This window comes from Ascaphus truei, chromosome 1, assembly GCF_040206685.1.
Source record: "Ascaphus truei isolate aAscTru1 chromosome 1, aAscTru1.hap1, whole genome shotgun sequence".
In the NCBI taxonomy this organism is placed as follows: domain Eukaryota; kingdom Metazoa; phylum Chordata; class Amphibia; order Anura; family Ascaphidae; genus Ascaphus; species Ascaphus truei.
This window is the reverse complement of record NC_134483.1, coordinates 58,124,145-58,149,868: the sequence shown is the minus strand read 5'-3', so window position 1 is coordinate 58,149,868 and position 25,724 is coordinate 58,124,145. Positions and strand designations below refer to the sequence as shown.

The 25,724-nt window shown below is 42.0% G+C and overlaps 1 protein-coding gene across 1 annotated transcript in view; it reads right to left on the bottom strand.

Annotated features, from left to right (window-relative positions):
* The window catches only part of C7 (complement C7), a 101,134-nt gene that overhangs the window by 18,260 nt on the left and 57,150 nt on the right, over window positions 1-25,724 (bottom strand). Inside the window, exons 9-15 of the mRNA XM_075588656.1 lie at window positions 24,395-24,508; window positions 23,138-23,304; window positions 13,003-13,231; window positions 9,332-9,512; window positions 5,721-5,808; window positions 5,109-5,241; window positions 4,554-4,745 (exon numbers count right to left, since the gene is read on the bottom strand). Of these exons, the coding sequence (XP_075444771.1) occupies window positions 4,554-4,745; window positions 5,109-5,241; window positions 5,721-5,808; window positions 9,332-9,512; window positions 13,003-13,231; window positions 23,138-23,304; window positions 24,395-24,508 (1,104 nt within the window). The remainder of the gene's footprint in view (window positions 1-4,553; window positions 4,746-5,108; window positions 5,242-5,720; window positions 5,809-9,331; window positions 9,513-13,002; window positions 13,232-23,137; window positions 23,305-24,394; window positions 24,509-25,724) is intronic.

The window sequence follows — 25,724 nt, the reverse complement described above, 5'->3', positions numbered from 1 at the left end:
GCTTTGTGTGAAACGCGGAAGTTGCCACGCGTAGAGAGAAGACCACCCTGCCATATTGACTGTTGCAGCATCTGAGGACAAGAGCGGTCACGTGTAACTCTTGTCTGGAGGGACTGAACCCGGAAGTACTCTGACGCGCTGACCGGAGGATTCGCTGAGCGCAGCGTTCACCACGGTATCGCGACATCACACTTTGGTGCATCCCCTCTGCCAGAATACTGCCTGTCCTGTACATGCCTTTTTTTACAAGGCTTTCTTGTAAGTTTTTACTGCCTACCGCTGCTGCGGTTCTTGTATACCCCATACACCATCTGTTTGAATCTTAGAACTGTTTCTGTCGCTTTATATGGGCAGATTTGCCTTGGAGTAACCTTTGATTTTGTGATTGCTTTGTGTTATATATCTATATCTAAGTGAGCCACGGGGTCCTGCTGATCCGCTTTTCCACACAGAGTTGCACTATTTTTTGTTTGTTATATTTTATTTTTCATGTTTCCACCGGTGAATCGCGCTCCCTGACTTTTCCCAACTAGAAGCATATCTCATGTTGGATTGATGCTACAACCTAAGCGCCCAGCTGCGGACTGGCATCAAGACGTAGTGATCCGGTTTCACCATTACAAGACTGAAGAGGCCTTCCTTGCAACAGTGAGAGGTTCTGCAAATCTAACCTATGAAAACTATGCCCTGCAGGTCTTCGCAGATCTCTCTTGATTTACCCTAGCCCAACCTGGAGGTGGTGACTTCAATGCACCAGGAAAAGAACAAATACAGGTGGACTTCATGAAGTCGATCAAGAACTGATAGCATATTTTCAAACCAATATGGGGAGCATACCCTCTCTGTCCTTCCTTTGGAAGGCACACAAAACTACAACATTATTCGCATAATTATATGATAAGAATACTAAAGGTTGGGCACTTCAACTGGTGTTTTGGTAATAAACAAAATTGTGTTTTGGTTCTAAAAAAGAATAAGTTATGTTTATCTTTTGCTAAAACGTTTGCCAAATTTACTAAAAACAACAAAACATATCTGAGTATGAGCCTCTCTCAGGTTTTAGTTTGTCTTTTATTCGGATTAAAAAATGTGCTCCCTAATTTTACTCAGAACAAAAAGTTGAATATCCAAAACCAGGGTATTATATAGTGTATGACAGTTGATGGACTGGAATAGACATTCGGAACCTCTGATAGACATACAGTATTGCACAGCTTATTACAATATATAGTGATTGGTTTATTACTGGTTTCGGTTATCAGTATAAAAATAGGTATTTTTGTAAGTAAACGTTTAAACGTTATAGCTACATCTAATTACAATTAGCTGTTATTATGTCTATTCTTATCATCAATAGAGCAATATATCTGAGACTGGTTTAATTGGCTTTATTTTGGCACATAGACTGTGCCCCATGTCCAATTTTGCTTGAAATCAGATGACCAGAAAAAAAATGTCAACATGGTCTATATCTGGCCAGTTATTTTCTTTACCTTGCCTTATCACATGTTCAGGCTTTAACTCGCCAACTGAGTAACTGGCAAAAAAACGTTATGGGTTCTAGAATCAGGTGGGCCTGCAGCTCCAGACAGGCTAAGGGGCTTATTCTATAGCTACTGAAGTAGCCAATCAGGTCATTTTCAGAGGAAATTACCCCTTGACTTCAAATGGGAATTTCAACTTAAAATTACCAGTTTGGCAGCTTTGGCAGATATAGAAAAAGGCCCTAAGTGTCACAGGCCAGACAACTCTCAAAATCTAGGGTTGACTATGGAGACTGAATGAATCACCCATGGTTGTCTGTATAGGAGTGTGTCTGCAGGGAAGGTTAGTGTACTCTGTCTATAAGTGGGTGTATGATTATATCTAAGTTAGTTTATTCTGCATCAATACTTATATGTACTATATGTCATGTATCAACTGTGTGTACGACGTTCGGGGCCTCGCTCATCCATTTTCCCAGGATTAATTCCTCCGGTTTTACAGGGTTTACCTCTGTTGACCTGCAGACTCACTTCATGGTTGGGCCTATTTAAACCCTGCACTTCCTTTCTACCTCACTTCTGCAACAGGTTATTTGTTACTGCTTGCCTTGTACACTTGTTCCTTGCTGAACCTTTCCCCTTTGCCATTTGGACCGTTCTCTCCCTGCTGGATTTCCGGTTAATGACCTTTGTCTGCCTGACTCCCGTTTGCCTGCCGCCTGCCTGGAACTGTGCCTGCCTTTGCACCCCTCTTCACTTCTGGACTCCTCCTCACTCCGAAACCCTCTTTCTTCTGGTACAGTTACTTCCTTTAAGTTGTCACCACGGCCCCTGGGTGCAGCTGGTAACCTCCTTGTTTGTTATCGGAAGGGGTTAGGGGTTGCTCCAGGCTTGCTGGTGTGGGAGTCCATCTGCTCGTGTGTGTCCTGCTGTCCGTGTTGCCACTATATGTTTTTATGTATGTCTGCACAAGTTTTTGCCTGTAAGAGTGTACAGATGTAGCATCCATTATTGTATCATTTTGCTTACCACAGTGCAGGTAGAATATCTGCTACATCTGTATGTACAGTAGAGTGCAGCATGAATGAGTACAGTAAGTATGCTCGTCTTACCCCGTGTATGCATGAGTGGAAACCCTGTTAGATCTTTTTTTTTCTGCCGAGGCCCTACTTTGGGGTACTATTATCTGTTTACTTCGTGGACCTTTATACCCTAATCAGACGCCGCACATTTTCCAAATATTAATAGAACAGTTATTCTGGACCATTAGGGTATGATTAAAAAACACAATAAACCAAGATTAGGAGTCCAATTTTACTTCATCTGCTCTCTATAACACTAAGCATTCTATTCTTCATATGTGACAGATGCTATGGATGAGTATGTATCAATGTCAGCATTTTAATATATATTTAACTGTTTAATTCTCTTCTGAGAGAGAATCAACAGTATATTAATTGAATTCACTAAATGACCATGGAAGACTGACTGAAACGAAATAAAACCTAAATTACAAAATGTTTACAGTAGCTCATTACCTTTTTATGGATTGAAAACATTTTAGGAGTAGGATATAGTTATATTCCTTTAGTGTCCAACTGATATGTAATGCAAAACATGCAATATCCAATATCAAATGTGCAATGATTAATGACCCTTGTTTGCAGGTGATTCATATTCACATTATTAAAACTGTCTGCTATTTTTCATACTGGTATACAGTGCCTGCATATTATAATGTGCCATTTACTAGAGGTAGTTTTCTCATTCCTGTTGCCAAAATACCTTATGTACTGTATCCCCATCCTGATGGTGCCCTTTAAATATGTGCAAATGCTAAGATAAGGCAGGCAACAGGAAAAGCACTAATTAATTCAAATACTGAATTCTTCAACAAATTATATTGGCCCCATAGATTAATATGTTGTTGTCCACTCTTCTTTCCTTTCATTGTGATTTGTTTATCTCTCCAATTGTCTGCTTATGTGAGAGTCCTTATTTAAAATAGGAATCTCCCCCAAAAATGATTTGTTTCTTTTTGTTTTTGCCTTACTGGAATCAGATCTGATTACTTTTTCTCCTCTTGTTCCCGAGAGGGTATTTGCAGTTTTTTTGTTCCCAATTGACACTAAAAGTATGGCTGTGGGATCACGAATAGAAAGTTGCTAAGTCCTCTCCCAGTAAGCTGAAACCTTCTATTGAATGCCAAAGCGAGCCCTGACCCCACACCATTTTGTGGGGTCTAAACCTGTTCAATTGAAAATTGGAGGGGTCCCCTGCAGTCGGGGAACCACAGATCAGCTCCGTGGGACCTCTGAAATTTAAAAACTTCAATACATTGTGAGCAGAGCTGATTTCTGCTTAAAACATTCGAATAGCCAAATGATTACTATTAATTTCCAACTAAATTAATTTGCCTAAGGCAATAAGTGGAATGCTGTTATCTATTTATTGCGTGGGGGAGTAGGGTTTCTGCATTGGGCTTTATTGTCTTCCCTACTGTAAAATATAATCATTAAAGAGGTAGGGCTATAGCGCAAGGGCACCCAACAAACCACACCTTAGCACCAAGAAGCACTTCACCCTCACTCCTCCCCTCCCAGGAATCTCCAGCCCCTCACGTTTGTTCCTCCTGGTGTCCTAATTTCTCCACCACTTTCCTCAGCCTGTCCACTCCTGCATGAATACATTTCTGTACAGGGGCAGTCACTTGGAGATCCTTTAATAGTGTTACTTCCTTTAGTATGCCTGGAGAAAGGCAGAACAGCAGCCTTGGTTCCTCACAGTTAATCCTTTAGGTTGTTTCCTGTTGTGCGTGCTGCTGTACACACTGTTGATAAGTTAGAGGGTCTTATAGGCTCTTATACTCTGCCCAATATATTCTATTGTGGATAGGAGAAAGGCCAAAGCTGCCCTAATCAATAAAAGCATATCAAAACACTCTACAGAAAGTGGCACATTTATCACGTGTCGGTACAGTTATTGCATCCTTCCTGGCATTAACTTAACCATGGTTATTACAGCTGACACAATAAATGCTCTAGAACTGAATTGCTTAAATATGCTTGCCTTTTCTTGTGCACTGGATACTTTGTATGTTAGGATACCAATTGAGGCTAGATGTGCACAGAATGGTAGCTGGGCCGTCTAAATTCAATTCTGCTGGACAAGAAATGCGTATTTTCTCTCCAATATGGTAAAAATCCTGCTCTGGAACACTTTTTATATCCCCAGGAAGAACAGGACGAGCACACACAATTCCTGTGAAAATGTAATACAACATCAAATAAACAACTTTTCTCATACACTGTGTCTGTGTAAACCAAAACAAAATTGTGCGTAACAATATTGCATATATTAGTCTGGATGCTAGTAAATTAGCTACACATTTACATTTTAAAGGATAAACATTGAATTGCATGAATGCCTACGAGATAACAGGTATGTTAAACTAAGGAACAACTGTAGACTGTGGAAGCGGTGTTATAACTAGTTTAATTGTGCAAAAATGAGTAAGGACTAACAATATATCTGTAGGGCACACTTTGAAAGAAGGGCTTTCTTTCTCAAGGTGAAGCAGCAATGTAAATATAATACCAAGCATTCTCAGCACATTGTACTTACTTTGACATTTCATAGCATCAATGTGCCATTTGAAGTCTTCCTTACATTTTGCAACAGGATCACCAATAAGAGTATATCCATCTTTACAGGTGTAAACAATACTTCTACCAACAGGGTATGATGTGCTAGCATCCTGAAAAGTAAAACAATACTTATTTCCATGGAGAAAAAAAATAGGTATAATGGACATCTGTTTCAAAACTACAACATCTAATTATTGTGCTAGTCGTGGTATAGGGATGCAATTCACACGTCAGTTCTTTTCTCTTCTACTTTTCATTCCTTTATTGCTGAGGGAACTGTGCTGAAGGGCTTCTCATTATGTTCCATATCATGACACACTACAGGGATTCCAACAGTGGAATGTTATAATCAGTTTCTGTCTGAGCATACCACTGATACATAATCTGTATTATCTTTGTGTCCCAACAATCCAAATTGTCCTTATTTCTTTCAATTCTGTCACCGTTATAAATTACATTACTATTGCAGCAACATCAACACACATAATGAATATCCATGCACCTAAGTCTGACACTTTAAAATACAGGAGTCCGATTCTATGAGATAAGACTATGGGCAAATGGAATACTGTGTAAATTGGTACTATACCTGAACAAATCCATTATCAAGGAGAGGAGGAGATGGACAGAACTCGCTGGGTATTATGGAGACATCAAAGCAATGTGGCTCTACTGTACTACAGATAAAAACAATTAACATTTTTAAAAGATCCAATTAATTATTAAAAACAATTCTACAGTACCAATAAAACTGTAACTGGTATGGATTTGTTAAATCGCAAATCATATCATAAGAGGGGGGAGGAGAGAGGAGTGAGAGAAGGGGAGGGGGAGAAGGGGGAGCAAAGAAGAGTGAGAGAAGGAGGGGGAGATTGAAAGAGGAAGGGGTAGAGTGAAGGTAGTAAGAGAAATGGGGGGGGCATGTAAGGGAGGTGCAGGTGAGAAGAAGAGTTCTGTATGTGGGGGAGAAACTGGTGAGGAGGGAGCATATGGGTCCGCACACAATCTACATCAAGTATGTGGCCACCCAGCCAAAATAATTGCCCACCCCTGGAATTGACAAGGTTATCCCAAATATACACAGCAGGAAGAAAATAAAGGGAAACTACTATACATGGGTCTTATGTTTCTTATCTGCCATCAATTGATATGTTTCTAAGAAGGTGCTATTCCCCATATGGTACCAGACTAAAAAAAACTCATACAAAGGAATATATTTCAGGAACAGTAACATTTAAGTTTCTTTAACTCCTTAAAGCAAACCAAATTAAAATAAAAGTGATGTTTTCATTTTCCTTCAGCTAATAACACAGCCAGGTTATACAATATATTTGGCATTAGGAAAATACATGTAACACTAAATGAAAATGAATAAATGCTAATGTAGCAGATTTCTAAAATGAATTGCTAAGCACAGCTACCAATGTCCTTGGGACAAAACAAGTGACCTTTGTATAATTTAAACCTAATATGCATTTGTAATAAACTAGGAGCCTTATTTTGCATTGCCTACTTATGAAAGTCAGTCAGTAGTATAAAGTGACAGTGACAGCTTGTCAGAGAGGTGAGAATCACTTAAGATGAATGACATTTGGGAACAATAAATATTTGTACATTACAGAAGCAGGCTGTACTATGTCCAAATAATCTTAGCAGATTAAACAAATGTTGCTGTTGTCAATCTTTTTGTTTTATTTTGGGATTCGTGTTCTATTCTATTGGTTTTGTCCAAACCAGGTATATTATTGTATTCTACTATCAAGTACTTTACCCTGGTGATATCCAGTTAATGCATAATATATTTTGCATATAATAAATGGTTTATTACACCTAATAAATTATGATCAAAATAGTGTATTGTGTTACAAGGTTGGAAAGATATGATAATTATGTCCACACAGTTGCTCAAACATAGATATGAACTCACCCAACGTAGAATCAAGTTACTTTAATACTCTGCTTAATATATATTTATTTTACACCTTTCTTGGAGCACAAATGTAACTCCGTCCGTCTCCGGCTTCATCCTGGGCTTTCTAACCTTGTATCTCTCGCAACAAATTGCATATAAAAAGCTACTGCATGTCCTTAGGAAAGGGTTATGAATCAGCCTTATGACTTAAGAGATGCACAATCATATCACAAATGGTTGATAAAATAAAATGTTATGTCTAATTCAGAGGATTGACATGTTGAAATATATGTATTGTAAGCTACATCGTAGATGTGCAAAATAATGTTTATTATATGATTTGTAATGCTATGACAAACAAGTGGAGAACCACAAAGGCGTTTTCAAACGTTGGCATGTTTTAGGGAGACACAAAATGTTCCTATGAAGTAGCTGCTTTTTTATAACAAAGATATTGAGTATGGGGTGGTGTGCCATAAGACATCTTGCAGTCAACTCACTTGAATGGACTAGTGGATGACTTCCAGCATTGGAAGGTATCTTATGGCATAGCACGGCTTAGTAAATATGGGCTGGTATATTAAAGAGTATTATGGACCTGGACCTTTTTGAATACTTTTATAAGCCTCCATTAGGTGAGGAAGACATTTGTCATATTTCAATATATGTTACTGTTGCTTTTTAAAGTCCAAGGGCTGTAGATTTCCAGGGATAGCTGTACAAACAAGCATTTACTCTACATACTCTACATGTGATGCACATTTTTAGTGATGCATAGAGACGCAGTGATTTGATACATCTCATTATAATCTGTGTGTCATGTTACTCTTCCTTAATACCCCCTATTAACACTTCATAAATCATAGTCTGAGGCACATGGCACAAAAACCGAAGGATAGGGCATGATACACCGACAAACTATCATTTTTTCACATCTAAACTTCAGCAGTCTGTGCTCCCTCCCGTCCTTTTGATCTGACTTGCTAAATATTAGCCAATTTAATTCAGGTAACTTGGACAGACCGTACCATTTTTCTTACTAACTTTTTATCAATGGAAGAAATCTTTGCAGCTTTTCATGCAGATTCCTGTATAGACTTTAAATCTAGGACCATATTGATTAAATAGTGCTACTCCATAAATCAGCGGCAAGTATGGCTTAGAAAATATTGTCCCTTACAGCCCACTCAAAGTAATGGGCTGATCATAGTCTTCTGGGTTCTAAGGTGTTGTGTAAAGTAAAACCGTTTAATAAACTATCGCACTTTATGGGCTATTAACTTTAATGGGCTGTAAAGTGTCTTCTAGCATGGAAAGTGTTTACTGTTTATAGCAGCACTTCTTAGTAAACATGGCCCTAAGCATTATGGTGGGATCATATAAAAACCGGGAAGAGAACACTGACATCCACATGCTGTACAACATAACATTAGTTAAGAGCCAGCTGGGAAAATTGCGGGACTAAGTGTAGGGCAGTGGTGCGGGTTACCTTCTCCTGCGCAATCTCTTGCTGTCAGAATCCCTCCTCAAGGCACTGCGACGTCAAATGGTGTTGTGTTGCTATGATAACGGGACACTGCATGACATTGCAACGTCATGTGGCATCCCATTGCCATGGCAACGTAAAACCATTTGACACCGCGGTGCCATGAGTAGGGATCCCGACAGCAAGAGATCACACAGGAGAAAGTAAGAGACTTACAGAGGCCCCCACACTCTCTCCCGGCAATCAGTTTAATTATTGTGGGGAAGAGTGCGGTGCCTCTAGCAGCGGGGCTTGGTGCAGTGGCACCGATAGCACTGCCATCAAGACAGCCCACTTATTAAAAAACATTATACTGTAGCTTGTCCATGTAAAACATCACAGAATATGGCAATTCCATCAGAAGGTCTGCACAATCATGGTAACATAAGTTCTGAGATAGATAGAGAAGCAGAACTTCAGTGTAGAGGAAGATTTCATTTTAGTACACAGTGGCCACTCATGGACAATGTGACTAAGATAAAATGTCTTTACATATTAAGCAAGACCGAAACAGTGCTATTGACCCCTCCCAACTTTACTGGTCTGAAGACTCCGTAATGATAAAAGAGAAAATACAGATGGGTAACACCAGCAATAAATAACAAGGTATAGGTGGTAGTTCCGCAATTTTTACGGTAAGAAAGAAGTTCTTGGAGGGTTAATAAGAAATCAAGTAAGTCTTGTAAGTTGATCCCAGACCTTTACTTTGTTAGTTACCATTAGGAAGGAGGGAGACCGGGAATATAGTATTCTGAAGACATACCGAAAATGTTCCAGCTCGTCATCTTCACATTGCTGGTTTTCTACAGAATCACCTATACAGGATTTACCTCCCCCACTTGGTTGAGGGTTATTACAACTGCGGCTCCTCATTCTCCTCCCTCCTGAGCCTTTCAGACAGGTGCTCCATGTGGACCAGCAGCTCCAGCTACCATCAATGACTCCTACAATTGCAAGGACACCGTTGTAAAACTGTACAGGATGAGTCAGACATCGTTTTCCACGACATCCATCCTCCAATAACTACAAAAATTCACATTCAGAATGTAAATCGGATCCAGATTGTACTATTGCACATCTCAGCTGAGAGATAAGTTCACGTGACCATATTCACATAGGGTGAGTAAAACTGGCATTAATAGCATTCAAAATTAAAAAACCTTGGTGTGCAAAAAACTGTTGCTACGTTTTGCCATATTCACTGTAAAAGTTAAAAAAACTGTGTGCTCATTTGCATGTCATACAGTATCCCAGAATCCCTGGCTGTAGTGGAAGAACTGTATGCTAGGAGATAATGGAGAAAAAGAGGGTTATAGACCCGTCTGAGGTGATTGTGCTCACAGGTGATATATTTATTTGCCATATTAGAGGTAGGTAAGGGGGCTCTGAGCACTGCTTGATGATATCAGGCTGGAGGCAACGTGCGGTGAAAAAACTTTATTATGGCATAAAAGCCTGATTAAAAAACATGAGAAACAATTCTCTAACTCCTGCTCATAGATATTATATATCCTGGACCCACCAATTGTATATTGTTTGCTTATAAGCCTTCACGGATGTCATTTTAGAGCACCCAATTAGGGATTGGTTTCCCTTACTAGTCTCTTATTTGCCATATTCCCTGAAACAAAAATGTTTGTTTTTTTTAAATATCTATTTATTACAATTTTCTGATGAAATATCTATTGCTTTTTCTGATGTTAATGTATTCCTGATGACTCTGAAAAAGACAGAGAATATATGCTTCATGATTTGTATGTGTGTGTTCCTGTTAGTCTGTTAGTTTTGCTTCCCTGAATAGGCAATGTAAAGTCATGTAATAGAATTTTTATCTTGTGTATTCTCACTTACTGCTATTTCCACTAATTGTCTGTAAAGACAAAGGAGAAAGGTCAGCTACTGGATATATAGTATGCATCTTGTAGACAAGCACAGGAAAATACATGCACGGACCAGAGATTATGAAGCAAGAGTGACCCCTACTGATCTGAATTGATTTGCTAATGGAACAGAATAATAATTCAGGCAGTAGGTGGGGTTACAAGTTCATGGTCAACAGTGACATCTAAGGGAGTTTGTTTATCTGCCAACACTACAAGAAATATTGCTGACATCGCATGGGAGTTGCTAAACAAACATCGACCTAATTGGCTTTGAGTGTTCTCGGGGTGTGGCTGTAGATTGCTTATATTAAGTACCTTCACATTCACAGATTGGGAGGGTACCATACTAGTATATCTGAACAAGCTCCTCATCTCTACCACATGCAGCACTTATCATCTAAGATCTGACTCCAAAAGACTGTTCATGGTACCAAGGTTCAGCAAAGTATCCGGCCGCTCCTCCTCTTACCGTGCACCCCAAAACTGGAACATCCTACCGGAGACTCTCACAGCCACCACGAGTCTAAGTTCTTTCAAAACTAAAGCGGTCTCACATTTTAATCTGGTCTGTAACTGTTACATATGCCTATAATATATATTATCTCTAACAGTGCATGCAATGCCTTATATATAATGAATACCCTGTTCACTTATGTAACTATGTGTAGCCTAGCCTCTGGCCGCTACTTATTTTCCTGGGCCCTATCAGTGTAAGTCCTGTTAGGTGCAGGCAGTGGATGGGTTAATTCCTTAAGAAAGGCCTTGTGTGCTATTGCAGCCTTTAATACATTTGATGTATCCAATGGCGGGCCTAGCAACAGCCAGAAAGTGTCAGCGTGAGGGATGGATACTGTTTGGGTCACATGCTGGATGTGATGGCCTGTCTGTATCCAGACCTGCTCTTTATAGGGCAGGGTTAGAAGCACAACCCAAGGGTATAAATACTGGCACTTTCCCAAAAGTGGGTGTGTCTCTTTCCTCCCCCTGTGGAGTGGGTACCAGCTAATGTGGGTCTCATTAGGAGGCCTCAGTAGGAGCACCATGCAGAAGGCCTGGTATGGGCCTCAAGCCCTATCAGTAATACCGTCACTACGGGAAGCAAGGAAAGTGATGTACCTGCTGTAAGATCCTGAACATGCAATAAATACCATGGAAACATCATAGTGATTCACTGTCTTGGGCTAAAGAAAGGTGTCAGTCTGGGCCATCCTACTGTCCAGAGGATCCATGCTGACTGGAGGCGCTGCAACCACGAATAAGGTACCCTGTAAACCCTGTCCTGTTCTCCCCACATCACCACGGAAGTGCTCAGCCCTCTTGTTACCTCACAGGTATGCACCACACCGCAGTAAATATGGAGTTGCAGAGCAAATCTCACTTAGGGTGGGGGTAAAATGGCTACATATGTATTTGTAACCATGTATTAATTGTCATCTTAACTCTATGCCCAGGACAGACTTGAAAATGAGAGGTAACTCTCAATGTATTACTTCCTGGTAAAACATTTTATAAATAAATAGTATGCTATACCATCTACCTGTCCATTGTTTATGTTTATGATTAATTAATGATGAGTAATCTAGCTAGAATAGAGGAATGGTCACGAATGTGTCAACTTCAATTTAAAGCCAAAAGTGCAAAATAAAGCACTTGGGTCACAAAAGTCCACAAGCAGAATACAAAATGATGTTACTATAATAAAAACTGCTAATAAACTAAGAGACCTACGGTAGGAGCAATTACTTTAGCTGACTCGGCAAGCAATGTAACAAGTCAATTGGGAAAGCCAGCAGGATGCTGACTAGATAGGCAGATGTATTAGCTTCAGAAATAGAGATAGCGATGCCCCTTTATAGATCATTGGTGAGACCTCACCCATAGTACTGTGATCAGGTCTAGGGACCATATTTCCAGGGGAACTTTAAAAAAAATTGGACTTTGTGCAAAGAACGGCTACCATAAAATGTATCAGGAAAGAACCTTAATACGTATAGTATGAAGGAATAAAGGAGAGGGGGGAGGGGGGTATGATTACAACTTTTAAATACATCAAGTGTTTCATCAAAGTACCGGAGGGCAGCATACTTCAGAGAGAGAGAAGTGCTAGAATGAGATGTCCTGCCTTGATGTTGGATAGTCGCATGTTCAAAGGAAATGTGAGGAAGTGCTTTTTCATGGAAAGGGTGGTGGAATAGCCCCCAACAGACGTTCTAGAGGGTAACACAGTAAGGAAATAATTTAATTTTTTTATAGACATACACCACGGATCAGGTAGGTTCTGAGGTTTACAGCAGATAGGAATACGGGCAGACAAAATGGGGCAAGTGGTACTTATCTACTGTAAAATCCTATGTTTCTATGTAACAGAAAAATATATCTGTAAAGAACGTAACTATTTACTGCATGCTGCTTATTTATCTTTAGAAAAAACAGGTGGTTCGCCCAAGTCCTGGAATTCCATACCCTGCATGAGTGCAAACATAGCATTGCACATCTAGAAATAGAAATACCTAATATGCACTACAGTTAAGAACAAAGTGGATAAACATACCTGGGTCCTCCTGTGCTAGAAATCCAAGTTGACACGCAGATCCAAAGGTATACGGCTTACAGAGGCATATGCATTCTGTCCCCACAACGGTCGGTTGGCCTTTGTTCGTACATGGTTTGCATTTACATGCATTATTTTCATTCATATACTCTTCAATTGCTTGTTTCAGGAAATACCTTTTCACTGAAGAACATGGCACTTCCTTTACGAGTTCATACAAAGGAGTAAGCTAAAGGCAATTGAAAAAAGAGAATGATACAATTTTCCAAAAAATTCAAAGAATATATATGTATAGGTTTTTGCACAATACATACTGAAATTATAGGGAATAGCCTTGAAAATGGTATGCATGTTGCCTTCTGCATAATATCACATTTAGCAGGAACTACCCAACGACCCAGAAACAGCCCCAGGTCAGGGCCATTCACTTCAGTTTCAAAACCACATCATGCATTTGACAACTGTAGTAGTAATAGTTATGTTGCAGAAACTAATATATGAGACACAAAAGGATAACATTTGAATCACTCTACAAGGCCCTTCAGGCACTGAGAGCCATTTTTATGATGTCAGCTCTTGCCTTTTTTTTCCCATTGTCCCACATATTTATTTTTTTCTGTGTAAATTGTTTTTACCCGTTCAGTGCATATTGGATATGGGATTTCTAATACGGTATATAGTATAAAAGGGTTAATAAATATTACCGTGGAAGGAAAGCCCCAACTGCACAGGGTGGTTGTGGTCTTCAGATTAAGAAACATGATTTTGTTATTGACATACTATATACGCGGAATATAAAGGTGGTTAAATATTTAATCTGTCAGTTCCTTAATTCTTCGGATAATAATATCATTAACTTTTACCATGCTATGTCAAGGATGTGACCTAAATAGATTAATAGCATATAAGTACTACCTACCTGTCTTGGGTTAGTCAAAGAGTGGACTAAAAAAGTAATGACATTGTGCTTTAAAAGGGGGAGAGTATGATCACCGTAAAAATCTGGGTAATTCTTTGTGCAAAATCTATGCTATCGCAACAGAGACCCCATCGTTTGAAGATGTAATGTAGTGGCCATATATGTCCTAGAGAAGTATATTTTTATTGTACAGATGCTGACAACGTTATTACTTCCGCTGACGCGTTGCAGAGGGGCATACACAATGTATCAGCGAAAGAAGCAGCTATTGTTTTGAATCAGCTTTGCACGAGAAAGAGGAGAAGCTAACTCACTATTTCACCCGCGCAACTTTGGCTACTTCTGTAGCTACCTGTTCATGGACCAACATTAGAGATAAGATGTTGGTGTCGGCTTCTTAAAAGCTCACAAGTCTAATCACAGAGATGAATGGTGCATAAGACTTGCATGGGAAGTAAGCTGCCTCGTTGGTCTTTTTACCGGTATTGCAAACTACATTGAAACCAAATCAATTTTTTTTCTTGATATATCTGGTGTTGCCTTTTTGTACCATAAGTGTAGCGGGTGTACCCCTGGGGTACGGTACTACTGATGCTGCGTTCACCTGTGAGGCTAAACTGAGTCCTGAGCCTCCGCCACTGGGAGCCTGGGGTGTACTTACACTCGGTGCAGCGCCTCCACTGAAAAGGGAGCACTCCCACCACGTTGGGATCCCTTATCAGAACCCACATATACAATACCACACGTGATTGGATAAACAGTATTTACTGATGAGAATAATAATAACCCTTAGTACATAACCAACATAGCATCACTCTGCAGACACAGCATATATATCATCACCATATGGAATTGGGTATGTGCTTATACACAGTCCTGTATCACCTTAGTCCCTTGTGTACCACTGTGTCAGGGCACTTAACCTCTTAGTGTCCACCAGCTAGAAAGTCAGTGTAAGTGTGAGGGACAGCGTTCCCTGTGTTGGGGCCCGTTGGTGCACTTAAATATAATACCTTCCTGGTTAAGATCCTAACCAGGAGAATCCTTCCTGACTCTGCAACACCGCCACGTGATCCCACTCCGCATTGCGCTGCTCTCTGCAGAAATGGATGCACACGCTGACTCCACAGGGGAGGGATCCCCAGCTGGATGATCCTCTGCACACTGTCTCTGCTATGGAGTCAGATACTCTGCCAGCCTCAGGCTGCACTGGCAATCAGGCAATGTCCTGCAGCATAACCTCTCTCAAGCTATGTGAAAAGGTCCCTGCAATAAAGCTTTCTCTATACAGCACTCTCAGCACCTCTACAGTGACTCAGGGAACTAACTGAGTCCTGGGGTTTTGACCTCTGCCCTAGTCCCAGGAGCAATGCTCCGTGGACCTAACCTGCAACTTCAGGCTCCTGGTCTTTTACTGACTGCTTCCTCTTCCAGAATGCAGTAGTCTTTCCTGCTATTCCAGCAGAATCCTGCAGCCCTACTGGCTCCCTGGTGTCAGGTGGTGTCACTGCCCCTGAGCATCATGGGGCTTGTAGTTCTATCTGCAGCCTTTAACATAGGGAGCCTCATGCTCTCCCTCTAATGGCTGCCGCTCTGCAGCGTTCACTCGTGCACCCCCTGAAATGGCCGCCGCGGAGTTGCCCTGCTCATGCGCAACCTCTCACCACGCGTGCGCACGCATACACCAACATGGCGACGCCCTGCGGAGGGAACCGCCAGCGACTCCGTCACAATGCCGCACATCTCTGATGGTAAGGAGAGGGGGGGGGGGGAAACCGGGAGCATGGGGAGACCGGAGGGTATTTGGCTACATCAGCCTTTAAAAAAAAGTCCCCATGACATCACTGTATATTTTGACTTTTGTATATTCATGTGCTAAAGAAGAAGTTTACAATATCTGCGTTATACCTGCAATATCAGCAGACAAACGTACCCGTGTCATAGCAGATGCCAGGAAATGCAAGGACATTTTCTTTTCAGTGAGGGCAACTTGTGATATTAAAAGTCATGGGAATAACAAACATGAGTGTAATGCTGCTTCCCCCACCCTCTGGGAGATCACGCTACTACGAGCGCTGTAGTGCTACTCACCTGATGGCTTACAGAAGATCTGAGGTTCCACTATTAATGGGGAAGACAGGACAGGCTTTTGGGGTAGATGCACTCGTGGTGCAGCGCCTCCATCTCTTGAAGGCTCCAGGGACATGGAGGCAATCCATGCAGGAGAACTCACTGACACTCCCCCTAATAGATTGCACTCAGAGGCAGAAGTATATTTTCTAACAGTAGCTCTTTATTCTTCAACACATATATCACAGCATACAATGCAATCGGCCTCCAGCCTTAGGACGGTCCCTGGGCTCAATCCTCAGGGCTTGAGGCCCATTAGGTCGACCTAGCTCTTCCCTATTCTCCCTGGTGGAGTAAGGGGTATCGCCCCACTCCCCTAGGGGAGGGGATGGAAGGTGGCCAGGGACATGTCTCTCTTAGGCCTCGGCCAGGCTCCCCGCTGGCGTGCTGAGGCGCGCTGAGGCTCAGGGAAAGCGGGTGCTTTCCCTGGCCTTCCGGTTGCTTGCCCTGCGCGCCGTCAGGGGGTGGGCCAGTGATGTCACGGAGCTGGTTCGCCCTCATTGGGCGAACCGCTCACGTGACCAGCCCTGCGCGCCGACAAGCGGGGACATTTTTAATTTCCCTAAGACCTACGCTTCCGCGCGCTTGCGGAAGCGTAGGCGAGCCCCTACTAAAGCCGCTCTAATTGCGGCTGTAGGGGCTCAGTGCTGAGCGGGAGCGCACCTCAGCACGCCTCCGCCAACAAACAAGTAACATGGCCGAGGCCTAAGGGGAGAGACAGACTGGCAAAATTTGGGTGTGCAGCCCCATAAGTACCGAGGGGGAGGTTCCAAGATCTGAGCCCATGATAGGGCAGAACACAGGGAGCTGCTTACTGTTGGGGAAAACCCTGGATTGGGCCTAAAACTGCCTGCACTGATATCAGGACTTCCATGTCAGGCAGGGTAGATTAGTAGCCAAAACCAGACATGGCTAACTGAGTAATTTCAAATGTTACCAGATTCACACAGATTAAAATGTTTCCTCTTAAAGATGCATGTTAAGAGATTCACACTATTTGCCATACAAAATATAATTTTTTCTCCGTCCCACCCCCACTCCCACCACCCCAGAAAACAATCAAGTGTTTTCTTTTTTTCTTATTTGCAGCTTTATTACCAGCCTCTTGAACACCGCTGCTCCAATGAGATGTGTGGTTGTGGCGGTGGCTATATTGGAATTGGCACGCATACGAAGAATCGGCCGGAGAGGCAGCCATCTTGGATGTGGCACCACAATGCAATGGGAAATGGAGATCGCGGTAGCCATCTTGGATGTGGCACCGCTAGAAAAGGCAGGAAGCAGGGAGGAACCCATGATATCCCCCGCGAGGATTGAGGGTGACCTACAGTCCTGAGAGAGGCAGCAAGGTGGAACGTAGTGTCCAGGGAGCAGTCAGCTTCCTTGACTAGGCCAGACCTTGCCCCTTAGGCCCCAGATAGCCACTGCACCATGAGCGGAGTATTGTAGAGAAGGCCCTAGATAGGGATTCTCCCATTAGAGCTGCAGCAGCACTGCTGCGCCGGTGGACGGATGTCCACACAGCCTGGGACCAGAGCTGCACGTTACAGCAAATAAGAGGAATCCTCCGGCTGGAGACTTCACAGCAGACCACGCCCTGGATCATCCTCCTCTCATTATTCCCAGGTCGGGCCTGTGACCAGGAAGGTACAAACATATCACAGGGGGGTATCGCTATTTCACTCTTGGGTGGGATTGCTTTTGCGGACACCAAGGTTATAGGTGCCATGGGTATCCTCAGTACTTTTGGGGAACCACTTATGGTGTTGTGTTATTGGTGTATTGTATTGGTGTGATATATGCTATATAATGTTACAGTAAAACCGAGTTATATCTATACATCTGGTGTGATATTGTTTTTACTGATTGTATTGGGTCCTATGATGAGTCATCCCGCCAATGCTGGGATCCCTCATAGGTGGAGGCGCTGCACTAAGAGAATGAGTGAGAGCTCACCCCAGGCTCCCAGAAGCGGAGGCTCAGGCCTTCTGTGAGCGTAGAGGTACAAGCAGCATGCGTAATCGCCCGCGGTTCCATTAAACATAGGAAAAGGGGGTTACAATTAGTTCTAGCTTTTATTTCCTAAAGCAAAAATCAATTTTGATTGTTTACATAATTCTAACCCGAGGGCCCTTTGTAGCTAAACTGTGCTATTTTTAGCTCCAAGGATTCCCTGGTTCCAGAGATACTTAACGATTGAGTTGCTGGGGTTTGTTACTGGATAATTAGGGCCTGATTACGATATTTGGCAGAAACGCAAAAGCACTGGTGTAAACAGAGCTGTGCCAGTGTCATTTCTGTGTTTACGATGCGATTTAGATTTATTCACTAGAGCTGTTAGCATCTGCTCTAAAATGCTAATGCGATTAGCACAGAATGTGCAGATTGTACTGCGCATAACAATTACGTGTATGTAACGTTTGTGCATATCATCAGACATCTTTAACAACAAAACTATTTGGGGTGTGACCTTTGCAACTACAATAGAGCTATACTGTACATTCTTTCAGTGGTTCTCTTGCCTCTTGGTCTATTGTTCTGTAAATCATTCTGTGCCAGGTAGTGTCTGTGCATCAATAGAGCAGCAAAAGCAGTCATGTTTCATCAAAATCCATAGTGAAATGTAAACGTTCTAATAGTTTAGACTGATTTGCACCTGGTGCACCTATGTACACAATTAAGAATCCATCTTCAGTTAAGAACAACCATTAAAATGTCTCTAAATTTAACAACACTTGAAGAGAGGTGCTTTAAAATGGGTGGAAACCAATAATAACTTTTTTCCCCCCCATATACCACTTTTCTCCCAATGGGACTCAAAGTTCCTCACAATTACAGTATAGTGTGCGGTAAGAAGTATTACAGTACATAGAACTTCAACAGACACAGTACGCAGATGAGCTTACAATCTATGTCTTTGTACACCTGATGCACAGGGAGATAAAGTGACTTGCCTAAGGCCAGGTCCCTGCTGGCTACTGCAGCGCCCGCTGTGGCGGACACTGCAGGGACAAGAGCCGCCCCACAATGGGGTCGGGCCCGATGCGATGGGGGGGCCACCACGCTGCGCCCACAGTTTTTCCTGCTCTCAAGAAAATTGAGAACAGGACTCGCGACGGAGCACTAGACCACGCCCCCCGGTGGTTCAGCCAATGAGGGCGAACCTGTCGGGTGACGTCATGGCTGCGCCCCCGTCACGCCCCCCTGTAGCTCACTGCAGACTGGGGGACTCAGCTGCACGTGCCGCCAGCCTCGCAGGCGCGCGTGCAGCGCAGGCAGCGGGGCCGTAGCGTAAGGTTACAAAGAGTGGACACTGGATTTGAACCAGCTTATCAGAGTCAGTGCCTTTACTCACTGAGCCACTCCATCCACCCCATTCGTTTAAATACATTATTAGTAAACACAACTACACTTCGCTTGTCCAATTATTATTTTGGTGACCTTTGTACAAAGTGCCATTTGCATTTTTGCTTTTCGGCAACTCTAAATTATCTTCTTATTATGAGTTGCAAACATCCCAAGTTGACCCATGCAATAAATTAGCGTTACGACCCTACTGTAATTAGCCAACTCTAAAATCAGCTCCTTGAATGGTCGTCCAATGGAAACCACAATGTCTTCCCCCCCCCCCAATTACATTGCGGCTTCCTATTGGCACGCAAGATGCTAAAAGATTTGGCGGTCATTTTTATTTCCTTAAAGGGGAGGAAAACACCAGCAACTAAAGTATTCCTGAAACCGGGGTGTTTCCTAGAGCTAAAAACAGTGCGTTATATCACTGAGCCACTCCTTCCCATTGGATGCTGGATACTCTGTGTAGCCTAGCCTCCCGGCCGCTACTTCTCTGCCTGGACCTTTCCAGTGTAAGTCCTGTTAGGTCCAGGCAGTGGAGGGGTAAATTCCTCCAATAAGGTCTGTGTGTGTTTTGCATCCTTGGATTGTGTCATCAGTATCCAAGGGTGGGCCTTAGCAACTACCAGAGAGTGTGAGCCTGAGGGTTGATACTGATTGGTTCAATTAAAGTGAGTGATCACCAATCAGTATTCAACCTGCTCTGTTAAGGGGCAGGGTTACAGCCACTAATCTCAGGTTATAAATATGGGCACTCCTAAATTCAGGGACTGATTGCCATTCTTTCTCCTCCCCTGTGGAGTGAGGAGCATCAACCTCCACCTCATAATGAGATGGAGGAGAGGACCACCAAGCCTGATGGGCCTAAAGTTAGAGTCAGGGCACTGACAGAATGGGAAGATAAAAAAAGGATACCTCTGTGCCGTTTATATCATCTGCATGCAATAAAGAGCCAGTTGTACCAGAACAAGTGTGATTCACTGTCTTGCTGCTGAAAGAATTACAAAGGTGTCAGTATGGGCCATCCCCTGCTCAACTCAGAGGATCCATACTGTCTGGAGGCGCTGCACCAAGAAAGATCAAGGTAATCGGTACCTCTGTCCTCGTTCTCCCCACACCATCGTGGAGCACTCAGCTCTCCAGTTTACAAACAGGTACAGCCCAACACCTAGAAAGTAGTCAGATAAGAAGCAGACATCCCAATATCACTTAGGGTGGGGGTACAAGGGCTACATTTGTTATTATTGAATCCCTTCAGCACCATAGAACTCACAAACACAATGTTGTTACGCTTGGCATGCATTTTTGACACAGTAAGAAAAGAAAGTGAACTGAATGATCACAACACTGATAAACGTATTTCAGGTGAAACCATTTATCATACAGAAAGGTCATCACTCTCCCTGTCAGATTCCTAATTACGTTTTGTGCCCAGGATTCCCAAATGCAGGTGTGGAAATGTCCATCAATGTAAGCCTTGATGAATGGCGCTGTCATAAACCAGTTGGTGAAATAAAGAACTGAATGATTTTGTATCATTCAAATATATTTGGAATTCCTTTTTCTGGATCTGAAACTCCAGCAATACAATACCACCCGCTCTTTGTGGAAGAAAACATGACTTAATATTACCTTATAGGCCTTTGAAGTTATTGTGGGAGTTAACGTGACGTTACATTAGGTTAGTGTCCCGTTAAGCAACCTGATGAAGCTTTGTGGATCTGGGCCAAAGTATGTCAATAAATCTGACAATAAAACCTCTGCCAAAGGTCATGTATCACTTTTCTGATGGTTAAATGTATTTTGGGGCGCCTGTATGTTGAAGAGGGTAGGAATACAAATAAGACCGCGCTGGCTGGGAATCCCCAGTGAATCCAAGGTATGTATATCCTGCTGCTCCCACTCTCTCCCGTGATCCACCAGGGCCAATTCAAACACAAACAAAAAAGAGAAGCGCAAGGAAAACCAATCTTGAAGAGGGTGATGTCATTTTAGATAAACACAATTAATTAAATGATAACATGGCACAAAGGAATAACCTGCTCTCACCCATGCCTCCCTGCCATCTCCTCCCATGCAAATGGTGTTAACCTTCTGATTTAATACTGACCAACCTTAAAACGTGCCCCACCAATCAAGCATCCCAACAGCCTGCACTCTTGGCTATTGTCCCACACCCACAGTCACTCCTACCAACCATTGTGACCAAGGACTGCCATCTACAGCACTTATTCCCTCACCTGCTGTCTCTGTAAGTCTCCTGGTAATGTACAGGTTATTAAGAATTTATATTAGTGTTAGGACCTTTGAGACGTGGTCTGCCTTGGAGGGGTTCAAGGGCTTACGACACTTTGGCCAAAGAGTTAAACTAAAAGACCATTTTATTAATAAGATATCTATATCTATATAGGCACTGTACCGTGTATTTGTGTCAATAGATATAGCACTGGGCTCTGTCTGTGTTTCATATTCTGTCTCTGGTTTTAAATATATATTGCCATGCTCAGTAGCACTCCTCTTTTACACTTATACGCATATATAGATATATATATATATATGTTGTGGTTATTTTGGGGGTTCAATATGAGCTTATAGGGGTTCTGTATGTTTTGCAATTCTGTTCAGCTGTTCCCAGCTGATTTGGAGGGTGGCTCCTCCTTCCCAGGTTTGAAGCTCACCCCCTCCCACTTTTAAATGGTGAAAACTCACTCCATTTCACCTTCCACACTCATGGGAACTTGCATGCAGTTTGATTGCAACAAATCTAATACAGAGTGCTTTTCCTGGTATTGTACAGTTAATAAGAGCTTCAATCAGACTTAGAACTATGCAACTAATTTTGACAGATTTATTATAAATCATTCTTTCTGGTAATGTACAGGTTATTAAGAATTTATATTAGTGTTAGGACCCTTGAGACGTGGTCTGCCTTGGAGGGGCTCAAGGGCTCATGACACTTTGGCCAAAGAGTTAAACTAAAAGACCATTTTATTCATACGATATCTATATATCTATATAGATATATAGGCACTGTACCGTGTATTTGTGTCAATGGATGTAGCACTGGGCACTGTCTGTGTTTCATGTTCTGTCTCTGGTTTTAAATCCCAACAGCCTGCACTCTTGGCTATTGTCCCACACCCACAGTCACTCCTACCAACCGTTGTGACCAAGCACGGCCATCTACAGCACTTATTCCCTCACCTGCTTTCTCTGTAAGTTTCCCATCATACCACTTAGATTGTAAGCTCTTCGGGGCAGGAATTTCCTTTCCTACTGTCTGATTTTGCTGCGCTTAATGTATTATTATAATTCCCTGTACTGTATTCTTTGTGAAGTGCTGAGTACACTTTTGGTGCTATATAAATAAAGACATACAATACAATAACCTGTTTGTTGGACCAATAATAAAATTAAAGTACTGTGGTCATTTTTGTTCTAAAGATCCCCACAGTAATACAATGCCAGATCTTAGTTCATATAATCCGATATTGTCAACATGTTACTTCTTAAACCAAAGGTAGAGTTATAGTGTATATTATTGGGCTTTATGACTATAGTCCCCTTTTAATATTCCTTGCAGCTGCTTTCCCAGTGCTAGAGAAGAATTCAGCTCCATTCAAATAAATGTAACTAAACTCATCCGCAGCACAACATGTTAAATAAGGACCTATGACTCTCCCAAGGGTTTGAGCACATTAACTAGACAAGAGGTTTTAACAAAGGAATACTAACCTTTTGTTTTATTATACTTGGTAGTTTGGTTACAGACCCAGCCCAGGAGGTATATTGAGCTTCATTTCCAGCTGGATTATTTAGATTGAAATAGCTGAGGCCAGAAACAAATTTAGGTTCTCCTCCTATCACATAGGGGCTACCACGAATCTCTTGGCTGTTGGATCCTTCATGTGATTTACAAAGATAGACAATGTTAGGTGCGGATTATCCTGGATGCAAACCGTAACACTAATGCAATATTATTCCATTTCTATATGCAGTTTTTTAAGCTTGCACCAGTATTAATTGTAGCCCTAGTTAGATACAAAATATAATACATATTAAGAATTACTAGAGATTATGGCTCAGGAAAAAAATATTGTTAACATCTACATCCATCAGTCAAAAAAAAGAAATGAATTATTTTACATACAGAAACAGTTAAAAGGCCTTTGTTTACCACATTGTATTAAAAACAATTGAGAGACAATATTCAGGATAATTATTGGTCAGTTACAAAATACTGTGACTGGCCGTCTCCAGCACAACATACTGGTGTACGCCTCATGTTATTCCGATTTTAGCACCTACCACATTGCTTATTCACAGTCTTTTTTTACTAAACTTAGGGTGGCCAACTCCAGTCCTCAAGACCACGAACAGCTCAGGTTTTCAGGACATCCCTGCTCCAGCACAGGTGGCTCAATCAATGGCTGTTATGACTGAGCTACCTTTGCTGAAGCAGGGATATCCTGAAAAACTGACCTGTTGGTGGCCCTTGAAGACTGGAGTTGGCCACCCCTGTACTAAGTAATGCTACTCCATAAAATATTATGGCAATATTCATTCCAGCGCTCATATTTTCTAAGCAAAGCTAGTCATAAGACACCTCAGGTCCCGTAAGGTGAATATCTTATAGGTGTTAAGAGCCTTTTGGAGTAGCATCCATCCACTGGTAAATACGAATCTAGAGAAGAACGAGTGGCTCAGAGGTTCAATTTCCGGTGTCAGTTCCTTGTGACCTTGGACAAGTCACCATATCTCCCTGTGCCTCAGGCACCAAAAACATCATTTGTAAGCTCTACGGTGCAGGGACCTGTGTCTGCAATATGTCTCTGTAAAGCGCTACGTAAAACTAGCGGCGCTATACTGTATAAGAACAAGTCCTCATCATCATCATCATCATCATCATCAATCAGTCAATCAGCAGCAGGTAGCTTAATATTTCCATGGTTTTATTAACACTAAAGATAAAAATGGCGTGGTATTACTTACCCGATGACGATTGTAATACATCTGCCAGCTTTTTGCATTCTGTTTTTGTTCTCTTAAAGAACAGAAATCTTTTAGTTGTTGTAGTACATTTCTCGAAATCTGTCCTGGTCACACCTGTAAAAATGTATACAGTATTTGTGGTGAAAGTGCACAGAAAGACATACGAGGTCACTGCTGGGAGAAGTCTTACATGAAAATGCTGTGAATCTGTACTGATATGAAATGTAACTTTTTACCCAATTGAATACAACATAAGAATGCTATATATAGGATGGGTTTAAAATGCACAGACCCTTCCACTAACATTCTGCGTAAAGGGGAAAACAAACGCAGGAAATCTGGATAACTGTCTGTAGCATTTATTAATCAAGCCGCCATTTTCCTGTGCTAACAGCTAAACCTGTAATGACTCATATTACAGATGACTAAATACAGCAGTTGAATCTGTCATGTCACATGACAAACCAACACAACAACTATCTGTCATGTCTAGGGTTGCCAGGTGGCTTAACCAAATATACTGGACACAATGGTGAATGGTGCGACGCGCGCGAGAATCGTTGGTGGGGAAGATTGTCATTTATAAATGACCCGACTGTTACGTAATTTTTTCTTAAGTTCACTCCATGTATACACCAATTTGCGCGCATTTATATTCTCTTTCTTAAAAAGTCTGGGGAGGAGTCTTGGGAGGGAGTGACCTCTGTTGGATTTTTTTAGGAAATAGAATGGTGCAAATTGGTGCATGCTTGGAGTGAAATTCAGAACAAATGACGTAATGGTCAGATCATTTATAAATAACATACCTACATTCATACAGGCCCATGGTGATCAATACTGATCTTAATGCTCCTCTCCCACAAATTCCAAGATTGTTGCACCCCTCCTTATCCTCTCACCCCGCTCATCCCCTCCCCTCCAACCCCTCTTCCTTCATCCTCTCACCCCTCCCCTCATCCTCTCTCACCCCCTCATCCTCTCTCACCCCCCTCCCATACTGTATATTGCTGCTATATTCCAAGATAAAGAACCATACTGGTCTGCACTATATGTTTGTTTTCTCTCATTTTGAGATAACCACTGGCGATTTTGCGATCTTTATTTTTATACACTGTAAGTAGACTGATTGAAGGAACCAAGACACCCTCCCCCTTTGCAACAGTTCTATACCGGTGTACACTATATCTAATTTCTTCTCTTTTTGAGTGACTTGGAGACAAGCTCCCTCTGGACTCTGGAGAAGTGGATTTGCGCAGGAGAATTCGGAACAAATTCTCACTGGAGGTTTTGAAATTTCAACAATCACAAGATTACTTGCTGAAAACATTTG